The sequence below is a fragment of the Dasypus novemcinctus genome, chromosome 21 (genome assembly GCF_030445035.2).
Source record: "Dasypus novemcinctus isolate mDasNov1 chromosome 21, mDasNov1.1.hap2, whole genome shotgun sequence".
Taxonomy (NCBI): Eukaryota; Metazoa; Chordata; class Mammalia; order Cingulata; family Dasypodidae; genus Dasypus; species Dasypus novemcinctus.
The window spans coordinates 45,816,618-45,828,841 of NC_080693.1; the positions used below are offsets into that span (position 1 = coordinate 45,816,618).

A 12,224-nucleotide genomic window follows, 5' to 3' on the forward strand; every position below is an offset into this window, starting at 1 on the left:
TGGATATCCACATGTAAAAGAATGAAGTAGACAACCTATCTCACACCATACCCAAAATGAACTAAAAATGGACCAAAAACCTAAATACGGGAGCTGAACTCTTGTAGAAAACACCTGAGACAGCAGCGAAGCCTGAGAGGGTATCCTGATGGTCTTGGGCTCTGTCTGTCTGCCCCTGGTGGGGCCTTCGGGGTGTGTCTCTACTGCTGGGGAGGGAGGGCAAGGTCTCTCTTCTTGGTCAGCTTTCTCTTAGCCCTTATTTTAGGACCAGCACTGTTTAGGAAGCAGGCACTGAGAAAAGGGGACTATGTTCAGGGACTTGTATTAGGAAATGATTTTTTAGAGGTGACACCAAAAGCACAAGTAACAACAGAAAAAAAATAAATTGTGCTTCATCAAAATTTAAAGCTTTTGTGCATTTATCAAGAAAATGAAAAGTCGACTACAGAATGAAAGAAAATTATCGGAAATCATAATTTGGTAACAGCTTAATATCGAGAATAAATAATTCCTACAACTCAACAAAAAGACAACCCAATCAAAAAATAGGCAAAGGATTTGAATACATTTCTTCCAAGAAGATACAGAGGGGAACAGATGTGGCACAAGTAGTTGGGCCTTCCACATGGGAGGTCCAAGGTCCAGTTTCTGGTACCTCTTGAAGAAGACAAGTCAGACAGTGAGCTGACACAACAGGGTGACGCAACGTGATTATGCAATGAGAGACACAACAAGCAGGGAGCAGATGTGGCTCAAGCAAGTGGATGCCTCCGTCCCCCATGGGAGGTTCCAGGTTTGGTTTCCAATGAACAGACACAGAGAGCACACAATAGAAAGATACAGCAGAGAGTGAGCACAAACAATGGGGGGAGGGGAATAAATAAATCTTTTTTAAAAAAAGAGATATAGACATGGCCAATATACACATGAAAAGATGCTCAACATCATTAGTCATTAGAGAAATGGAAATCAAAACTACAATGAAAAAAAAAGGGGGGAGTGGATGCAGCTCAATGGTTGAGAACCTGCTCCCCACGTACAAGGTCCTAGAGGTCCAAACAAAAAAACAAATAAAAAACCACAACAAGATAACACGTCAACCCAATAGGATGGCTATTAAAAAAACAAAAACGGAAACAGCTGTGGCTCAAGTGGTAGACCGTCCATCTATATGGAGGGTTCAATCCCCAGGACCTCCTGACCCATGTGGTAAGCTGGCCCATGCACAGTGCTGCCTCATGCAAGGAGTGTTGTGCCACGCAGGGGCGCCCCGTAAAGGGGTGCCCCACGCGCAAGGATTGTGCCCCGCGTGAAAAAAGTGCAGCTCGCCCAGGAGTGGTGCCACACACATGGAGAGCTGGCTCAGCAAGATGACACAACAAAAAAGAGACAGTTTCCCAGTGCCACTGGATAATGCAAGCGGACACAGAAGAACACACAGCAAATGGACACAGCACACAATGGGGAAGAAGGGGAGAGAAATAAATTTAAAAATTAAAAACAAATACAAAAAAACCCTGTAAATAACAGGTGTCAGCAAGGATGAGGAGAAACAGTAACCTCATACATTGCCGGTGGCAATGTGAAACGGTTCTGCAGCTTTGACAAACTGGTAGTTCCTCACAAAGGTAAACATAGAATTATCAAGTGATTTGACAATTCCACTTCCAGGTATAAACTTGAAAGAATTGGTGGTCGACTTGCCCCAGTGGTTAGGGCGTCTGTCTACCACATGGGAGGTCTGTGGTTCAAATCCTGGGCCTCTGTGACCAGTGTGGAGCTGGCCCACTCGCAGTGCTGATGCGCGCAAGGAGTGCCGAGCCACGCAGGAGTGTCCCCCGCGTAGGGGAGCCCCACACGCAAGGAGTGCGCCCCGTAAGGAGAGCCGCCCAGCGCGAAAGGAAGCACAGCCTGCTCAGGAACGGCGCCGCACACACGGAGAACAGACACAAGATGACACAACAAAAAGAAACACAGATTCCCATGCCGCTAACAACAATAGAAGCGGACAAAGACGACACAGAAAATAGACACAGAGAACAGACGACCAGGGTGGGGGGGAAGGGGAGAGAAAGAAATAAATAAATCTTTAAAAAAAAACAACTCGAAAGAATTGTAAAAAGGGACTCAAACATATAATAGTACACCAACACTCATAGCAGTATTATTCTCAAAAGTCAAAGGTAGAAACAACCCATGTCCACTGACAGATGAATGGCAAACAAAATGTGGTACAGCCATACAATGGAATACTACCCAGCCACAGAAACAAAGTTCTACGGATCATGCTACCATATGAACTTTGAAGACATGTTTAGTGAAATAAGGCAGCCAAAAAAAGATATGATACATTTATATGAAATAACTAGAATAAACAAATCAGACAGAAAATGGATCACAGGTTACCAGGGATGGGAGGAGGTGGGGAGAGGACTCAGGAGTTATTACTTAATGGATACAGAGTTTCTGCTTGGGGTCATGAAAAAGTTTTTTTGGTAATAAATGATGGTGATATTAGCATGATCTTGTTAATGTAATTAACATCACTAACTGTTCACATGAAAGCGATTAAAAAGGGAAATTACACATTGTATATATTGTTACAATATTTTTTAAAAAGAAAAAGAAACACTCCATTAGTCTGAAAAAGAATACTGGTAGTCCTTTTTAGCCATAAACTGTATGTATCAAAACTAGTTGTCATTACATTCAAGAAGGTGGGGGGGAGGGGGTGATGGGAACACGACGACAATAAGCAGTGGCATGGAAACAACCCAAATGTCCATCAATGATGAATGGATAAACAAAATGTGGTATATCCATACAATGGACTATTTATTATTTAGCCATAAAGGAATGAATTACTGATATATGCTACAACATGGATAAACCTTCAAAACATGCTAAGTCAAAATCGTCCAACACAGAAGACCACATATTTACATGAAATAACCAGAATAAGGTAAATCCAGAGAGATAGGAAGCAGAGATCAGTGCTTGCAAGGGGTTAGGAGGAGGATTAAAGGAGACTACTTAATGACTATGGTGTTTCTTGGAGGGGTGATGAAATGTTTTGAAACTAGATAAAAGTGATGACTATACGACACCGTAAATGTACTAAAAAAAAAAATGCTACTAAACTTAAAAAGATTAATTCCATTATGTGACTTTTACTTCAATTTTTAAAAAAGCTTTTGGCTCCTTTAATCTATAATCTCTTAGGAGTTAGATATTTTTAATGTACAATTTAAGTCATCATTTGATTTTGTTTATATAGACCTTCAAAACTATAAAAAATTTATCTTGGAAATGTTTTTCTACTCTTTACGTTTACAAACCTTTTTATTTAAAGCCTTCATAGGCATTTTTTCTTTTTTAAATTTTTATTTATTTATCTTCCCCCCCACCCCAATGTTTTGTGCTTGCTGTCTGCTCACTCTATCCACTCGCTATGTGCTGTGGCTTTTCCTTAGGAGGCACCAGGGAACCAAACCTGGGACCTCCCATGTGGGAGAGAGGCACTCAATTGCTTGAGCTACTTCAGCTCCCTTCCTAGGCATTTGACACTGGTGTCTTAGTTAGCACTGGAGCCATTTAGTAATCCTAAATTCACTATGGTGCAATTAGGAGGATTTAATACAATGCCTCAAATTTCCATTTGCATATTAGGAGTTGTTTTTTCACTTGCCTTTTATAAATTATGATCTCTAGAACCTTACCCCTAATGAATTGCTTTTCGAGTGAAAAGTAATATCCAACAGAAGCCATACACAAAGAATTATTATAAGTGTCAGACTTGCTTCTTACCAATAGTTAGTTTCAGGCTTTCGGGCCTTCACCAAACAGTATCTGTGTTCAAAATAGAACAGGACTCAATGATACGAAGACTCAGGAAGGACTTTAATATAAGAAAACTTTCTAAGGGATGTTTTATGGTACTGTGCCCTTAAGTTTGCACAGGCAAGTCTGGGTAAATTTCGTGAAAAATGGGCTTTTGAAAGCCATGTTCTTCCTATAAATTTTTTCCCTAATTTTTCTTTCTCAAGTAATGAGATCTATTTAAAGTTTGGTGTTCACCAAACTAAGAGCCTATGGATAGCCTTCAGGTTCACTGTCTACTTTGGTGGTTCTTTAACCCTCCTTTCAGAGATGGGCAACTGGTCACAGCTAGATAAAATCAATTTTCAACCCAATTCCCATTTTTATCTACCTAATTCCCACAGTTTTAATTGATGGAGGTCATCAAAACTGCAAGGCCCAAGACACCTAGTATGCACCACTGTAAAGGTTCTTCTGTTTCATAATCCAAAAATATACTGAATCCAGAAACAGAGCAAAGTCCATTGTAATTCATTGGTCTTCCAAAATGGGGGTAGATGGTAGTAATGATTCTTTCCATTAGCATGGCATATATGTTCAAACTCAACTGGATAAAGGGAGTCTGATCTCAGGATAAAGAGGAAGAGCTAATATTTGAGTGTCTTTATGGGCTAAGCATTATGGTACAAACCAAAACACATACTGGGAAACGGACTTGGCCCAGTGGTTAGGGCGTCCATCTACCGCATGGGAGGTCCGAGGTTCAAACCCCCGGCCTCCTTGACCCATGTGGAGCTGGCCCTTGCGCAGTGCTGATGCGCGCAAGGAGTGCGGCGCCACGCAGGGACGCAGGGGTGTCCCCCGCGTAGGGGAGCCCCACGCGCAAGGAGTGCGCCCCGTAAGGAGAGCCGCCCAGCACAAAAAGAAAGTGCAGCCTGCCCAGGAATGGCGCCGCCCACACTTCCCATGCCGCTGACAATAGAAGCGGACAAAGAAACAAGAGGCAGCAAACAGACAGACACAGAGAACAGACAACCGGGAGTGGGGTGGGGGGTTTAAATAAATAAATAAACCTTAAAAAACACACACACACACACACACATACTATATTCTACCTTCACAACTGCCCAGAGAGTATTAATTTTATAAATGAGGAAGTTAAGACAAGCTAAAACCCTGACATGGTCAAACAAAAAGAGCCTAGATTAAGCATGAGACGTTTTCCACAATAACACACTGGAGAGTTTAAAATTTTCTGTGACAAAATGTGGTTTAATGGACCCCATTCTTCTTTTAGGAACAACCTCTAAAATCTGCTTGACTTCAGAATTTAAAGACAAGTTCTATTTACCTAATGATTCAGAACAGAAAGTACATTTATTACTGGAAGTTCTACTCCAAAGCACAAGGCCACATGTTTGTAACCATTTTCCCCTCCTCCTGCAACACAAACTGAGAATGCATATTCTATTCGTACCTTCCTCTTCCCCAATTGTATTCCTTGACTTCTATTAAAGTTTTATATTAGAACAAACGCAAAAATATAAATATATTGTAGAATAGAATGCAAAAGTTTCCTGCTTTCACACAAGTGACCAAACTGGAAACTTTCACCCTTGTGTCATTATGAAAAAGGTTATAAAAACTGTGAGAAATTCAGTTATAAGCAAGGAATATAGATAATCCTGGTTACAAGATAACACATTAACTTTATGAGATAGTATGCCTATCTTCCAGAGAAAAAGCAGCAAGAGCTTAGTCAACCAGCATTGTCCAATACAGTAGCCACAAGTGGTATTGAGCACTTAAAATGTAGTTACTGTAGCTGAGGTACTGAATTTATTTTAAATTTTAAATTAATGAAAATTAAAGTAATAATAAAAAAATACCTCAGTTCAATTGTTAGAAATCTTAAGTATATTTGGAATAATCCAGGATGCAAATCTGCTTTTTCAACTGTCAATTTTATGAAATCTAAATACAAATCAAGCTTTTTCAATGAAAACAGGATCTGAATTTGAAATGTGCTATAAGTGTAAAATATACACCAGATTTTGAAATTTTAGTATAAAACAATGTAAAATCTCATTAGTAAGTTTTACATGTTGAAATAATAATATTTTGGATATATAGATTAAAGAAACAACCCCCAATCCCCTGGTCTTTATACCACGTCTTTTTTTTTTTATTCTCCCCTGCCCTGGTTGCCTGCTGTCTGTGTCCATTCGCTGTGCGTTCTTCTTTGTCTGCTTGTCTTCTTTAGGCAGCACCAGAACCAATCCTGGGACCTTCTGGAGTGGGAGAAAGGTGCTCAGTCTCATGTGCCATCTCAGATCCCTGGTCTACTGCGTCTCATTTTGTTGCATCATCTTACTGCACCAGTTCTCCACTAGGGCCAGGTTGCCTCACCAGCCAGCACTCCTGTGCCGGCCAGCTGGCCTTCATCAGGAGTCCCTGGGTTTCAAACCTGGACCTCCCACATGGTAGATGGGAGCCCAAATGCTTGAGCCACATCCACTTCCTATCAATCACATCTTAAGCAAGTAATCTCTTTGGGCCAAAGTGCAACTATCACTACCATCCATTTTCAAAACTTTTTCATAACCCTAAACAGAAACTCTGGGCATTAAGCAGTAACTCCCAGGCCCATCACCCTCCGTCCCCTGATAACCTCTAATCTACTTAGTCTCTATGACTAGATACTTCATATAAGTGGAATCATACAATATTTGTCCTTTTGTGATGGGCTTATTTCACCAGATATAACATTTTTGAGGTTCATCCATGTTGTAGCATGTATCAGAACATTATTCCTTTTTATCATTAATATTCCATTGTATGAGTATACCACATTTTGTTTGCCCATTCCTCTGTTGAGGAGACACTCAGGTTGTTTCCACCTTTTGGCTACTGTGAATAATGCTGCTAAGAACACTTGGTCGACAAGTATCTGTTTGAGTTCCTCCAATCAATTCTCTGGGGTATATACTTAAGAGTGGAATTGCTAGGTCATATGGTTATACTATGTTGAACTTTGCAAGGGTTGCCAAACTGTTTTCTATAGCAGTACATCATTTTACATTCCCATCAACAATGCATGAGAGTTCCAATTTCTCCATATCCTCATCAACACTTGTCTCAAATAATCATCGGTTTAATTTTAGCTAACAAATGTTCTAAGCATATAAATATGGATGGTTAGATAAATCTGCAATCTTATAAAGCACATGAGTACAGTCTATGTAGTCCAATATAGTAGTCAATAGCCACAAGTGACTATTTAAATTTAAATTAAGAACAAAAGTAAAAATTCAGTTCCTCAGTCATACTAGCCACATTTCAAGTGCTCAATATCCATATATATGTTAGATGTTTCTATCATGACAGAAAGTTCCATTAGACAGTAACCCTCAGAGAGCATAAGCCACTAGGAAAACAATGACATAAAACATTTTGCTAAGCATAATATAAATATAATATAGAGCTGAATATAAGCATTTACAAATAAAGTGACAAAGAAGTTGAGGACTCCATAGAAATGGAACCTTTTAAAACCAAGGTGCAAAATCAGAAACAATTGTTGCAAGAGTAAATTAATGTTCCTGAAATTATGAATTTCACTGCGCACTACACAAGACTATGGTTCTACAAACACACAGTTCCAGATCAAGTTATTTCCTAATTATAAGTGAAAGCACTTTCTCTAGAATTAGCCACACTCCTGTAAGCTGAGTAAACTGACCATCAGGAAAAATTCTAAAATTCTGACATACCTTAATGCTATTTCCAGGGTACACTGCAGCATGCCTCTTCCTTGCAATACAACTAAGAACTTAGCATACCCCAGCATTATTTAGCATTGCTTTCTCTTTACAAGCCAAAACAGCCATAGCAAAAACCCCTACTATTCAACTATTCAACTCATAACTCTCATGGCTGCATGAATGGACCAAAGGAAAAACTTAAGTAACATGATAGATTTTTAATTGTAGACCTCAGAACCCAGGAATAAGGTGGGATGTGTCAATTGTCATAGATAATGTACCAAGAACTGAGAATTGTACGCAACAGTTTATTCATGACCTAGGATTTTTTCAGAACCTACAACTCAACTCTGACAATATCTTGCTCAAACAGGCACTCATTTGTCAGGCTAATCAGCCTAAACATCCTTCCAAAAAATAAACACCTCCTGTATAACTTAAAAAGATTAACATTCACATAGTTCGGAAGCTCTGATTATAAATCCTTCACTTGGTCAATGTAGGTAGAGTCTATAAAAATAAATTCATTTACAGTTTGTCTTTTGAAGCTTTAATAAGCTAAAACTCTGCACTCAAGTTCCTCATTTCTTGTTCCCAGTTCATAACCTCAAGTGTTTAAGTTTTCTGCTACTTAACAAATGGAAAGAGTCTCAGAGGTCAAAGACATCTAAATGTCAATTAAAATAATCCTTATGAATTAAAATAAAAGAGGGATAAAGTGCGAAAAGATTAATATTGTCCTGGAAAAGGTTAGTGATTTGGATCTTTGCAGTTACTATCAGCTGGAGTCACAATCACACTAAGTTCTTAAAATCCGGTATACTATATCTCAAAAAAATCGATGGCTAAATTTTGAGTATACTTGTAAAACTACTTTATCCTCAAAATCTTCAAATAATTTGAGAAGAAAATGGCTTCACTCAAGTATTTAGAGAAACTTGTAATCACTTAGAAATCAAGCCTGTATCAATGTCCTCAAACAGTGATAAGGTTGGATTTCCATCTGTAAGGTCATTTAAAAATTCTTCTCTCCTCCTTAATAAAAATGAAAAGCTATTACTCAAACTACCACCAGCCAAATAAGATTTACTCGTGAACTATACCTCTAACAGTTAAAATAAATAGCAGTTCAACCTGTTTTTCTTGTTACAGTATATGGTTTATCAAACATGTGTATGCGGAAAGATAGTTCAGATGCATGAGAATGAACCATGTTTCCCCTTCACACCCAAAAACAGTATTTTTATAACCCTTCACATTCATTTACCACCCCACTTTAGTAAAGTAACCACAGTAATTAAACTTACATTGAGCATGAAAAGTAACTCTACCATGTCCATTCTGTCACTTGACATTTTTGTAACCTTTTATAAAATAGTAGTTTCATTGCCAATGTATATTCTATTACTACAGATGAGTTACTTGCATACTATAAATGACTGAAGAAAGTGCACTAACTCATTTTATGGGTAAAATTTTACTGTTCATTACATTCCAAGTCTTAAAGGGAAAAAATTGCTGATGCAGGCAAATGTGGTAAGACCTGTAAAGAAATATTAAATTATGTTACTCATAGCCTGAAGAGTAAATCTTTCATTAACAAGGATTTTTTATGTATAACAATGAGGGAAAGTAAATAAAATCGCCTGCAATGGAAAAGTGTCCAACAGTTTACTAATATTAGGGTTATGTTCTATACCATTCTGTCCTCTATCACTATGAAACTAGTCCTTCTTCAAAAGAAAGACCTGAGGCAGGCTTCTTTAACATGGTATTTGGGAAGAAAGCAAGTTATTATGAATGAATTATTTCAGCCAAAATGAATGTCAGATAAAAGTAGGATTGGTGAACCAGGAAATCAAAAGAGAAGAGACTCAATTCAGTCAAGCCCTACAAGGATCACCTACCTGCCTAGGCTGCCAGGGGCATTTTGCCAGAAAAGACAACAGTATATAGCCTCAAGGATAAGACACGGTCAGGAAGAACTCTGCAAGTCAAAGAAGGTGTGTGCTCTATCTCCAGGGCTCTAATCAATTCCATGCAATCCAGAAAAAGGTATTTATGGCAAGCCCACAACTACCTGCTAGACTCCAGCAGACCCCAAAATAACCTCTGGATAATTCCTTTTAACCTCTTAAAACCAAAGAGAGGCTTAAGAGTCTCACCATAGCTAGAAAAATCAAGAAAGGGAAAACAGCTAAATTCCCCTAGAAAACTTGCCCCTATGCACTCTGAGACTGACACTGCCCTGAGAAATATCTTCCCCCATACTATGCCTTCCGTGACCTTCTGTTCCCAAATGCCTCCGGAAAGGCAAAAGACAAGCCTCCGTCTCCCCCACCTTTCCCAGCTAAGAGCTGCAAAGGAAGAAATAAAAAAGGTTTTCCTCCCTAAACCACCCGCCCCACAACTTCTGAATGCAGACACTATGCGGGGGGATAAAAGAGGAAAAGAGCAATGGAAGGTGACAGCACTGAGCTGCACCAGGAGATGATGAAAATTCTTGCTCCGGGGGTAACGCGGGCAAATCTCCCTCACCCCACCCACCCAAATGAATGAAATGAATAAAGCGGGGGGGGGGGGGGGGGGGGGGAAGGGGTTGGAGTTGTTACACGCAGTTTTTGCCATTCAAGAACAAGGTAGAGAGGTCCTCGGTCCCAGTGCTGGCCTCGCCGCCCTTTGCACCCCGACTCCTGTCCTTTCCATAGAAATTGCAGGCCACTTCTTAAAACCTTTAAGCTTTCCAAGATAGCGTTCCCTCCTCCATTGACTCCAAACTCCGACACTCCCCACCCCCACCCCTGACCCCGCTCTTTCTGCTTAGGCCCAGACTCCCGCTTCTTCATTCCTTCCTACCACCCTCTCCGCAGCCCTCACCAGCCCGAGAACAGTCGCACCTGGAGATGCTCCTGAAAACGAATTGGCAGAATCTGGGCCATGGCGCTGTCGGGGGGTATGGTCTCCTCCTGTCACCGGAGCTGCGGGGCAGCGGCCGCCCGGGCTCTCCAAGGGAGAGGAGGAGAAAGGGGAGGGGGAGGCCGGACTCAGCAAGCTACTCTTCGAGGACGCAGGAAACTGGCAGGCAGACGAAAGACCTCGGGTCGAGGAAAGAGGTTCCAGTGGCCTGGAGAGCCGCAATGGCGGAACCGGGCGCAGCGCAGACTCCGGAAACGGCTGAGCCCTGCGGAGGGATACCGACGACAGAACTCCGCCTACCGTCTCACTCCCTCCTCTTTATGTACCCCTCCACAGAGTGCCGCGGCATTGCCGGGCGTAGGAATTCGGAGCGCAGTGCGCCGAGCTCCTCACTTGCTGTGGAGACACAAGGATAAATAGAGGAACCGAGAGAACTACTTTTTTGGACTCATCATTTTTCCTAGTCCTTTGCTATTCCCCTTCCCCCCGCTTTTTCTGCATTTTGCCACATCATGCGACTCGAACTGCTCGACGTCACTTCCGTGGGCGGTTTGGGTCCCACCCACTACTTCCGAGTGCACGTGATGCTGGTTGGGAAGGGTCGGTTGAAAGCTCTCGGAATGGAGAGCGGGTGCTAGGGAAATGCCGCCCCACTGGGAAGGGCCCTACAAGGCGGTCGTTCCACCTTGAAGAATTGCGGGTGCTGCTCTCTTCCCTTTTGGCAGTTGACCATTTAAACTAGGTTTCTTACGAAGAGGACGTGGCGTGGGCATATGGGCCCAGCCTTTTGCCTGCTCCGTGACTCAGGAAAACGGCCTCCCCGCAGAGCGCTCTCTTGGCAGCTGGCTGCAGCACTCCTCCCCCGCCTAGTTTCCATGTAGTGGGTGGTTTCTTCCATTCTCGCGAGGGGGCAATGAAATGGGTTTTTAAATCTTCCCTATCCTTACACACGGTCTTCTGAAGTTTGGAGAATCTGAAGCGCGCATTCTAACTAGAACCAGTTTTCTCCTCGGGTGTTAAATAATTGGTTCAAAGGACAGTGGAGGCCATTTATGAGTTTTTTCAAGCTGACCTTGTAATAATTTTTCTTAACGTTTCTGCAGACATTTTGGCGGACATATATCTGCCTAGTTTAATTGGTTTGCCTGACGTTAAGGGATATGAGTATCAAATAAGCTAAAGGACTGGACCAAAATTGTGGGCGAGGATTTTTTTAGCCACATCAAGCAATTTCTTAGTCTCAAAAGAGTCAGATAATTAGGCTAAAGGTGAAGATCCTTCCTCGGTGTGGTTAATGTACATTCTTGGAGGAAAAGGATTAACTATAAGCCATGTATTTCAGTAGGACCACATCAACAGTGCCTGTAGGTTAGCAGTGTTTCGGAATTATGCGCTTCAAAGCCGGAGCATCGTTTCTTCTAACAGCATCAAGGTATCTGCAGTATTCATTGTCGACTAATAATATCCTTCCCTGTACTTTATTACTAAAGTATAAGCTGTAACATTTCATAATTTCACCAATATCATAAAGGGTGAGATGATTTTGTGCTGTGCCTTGCAGCTTTGAGACGTGTTTTTTCCCCAGAAAGACCTTGAAGAAAATCTCACTTACAAAACAATTATTTTAGTGCTTTTTCTATTAAAACACATAAAGCCTTAGATATAAAATATTACTTTGAATATTAAGCAGTTTTGCGCAGACTGAGACATTTCCTTAATCGTTTT

The 12,224-nt window shown here is 41.0% G+C and overlaps 1 protein-coding gene across 2 annotated transcripts in view; it reads right to left on the minus strand.

Moving 5' to 3' along the window:
• CLTC (clathrin heavy chain) overlaps positions 1-11,401 on the minus strand; it is a 69,205-nt gene extending 57,804 nt beyond the window's left edge. The window contains exon 1 of one of the 2 annotated variants that reach the window (XM_004457609.5): positions 10,481-11,401. In XM_004457609.5, the coding sequence (XP_004457666.1) occupies positions 10,481-10,522 (42 nt within the window). In that variant the 5' untranslated portion in view covers positions 10,523-11,401. The remainder of the gene's footprint in view (positions 1-10,480) is intronic. The other variant, XM_058283880.1, reaches the window with a different exon arrangement.
• Positions 11,402-12,224: the final 823 nt, after the last annotated feature.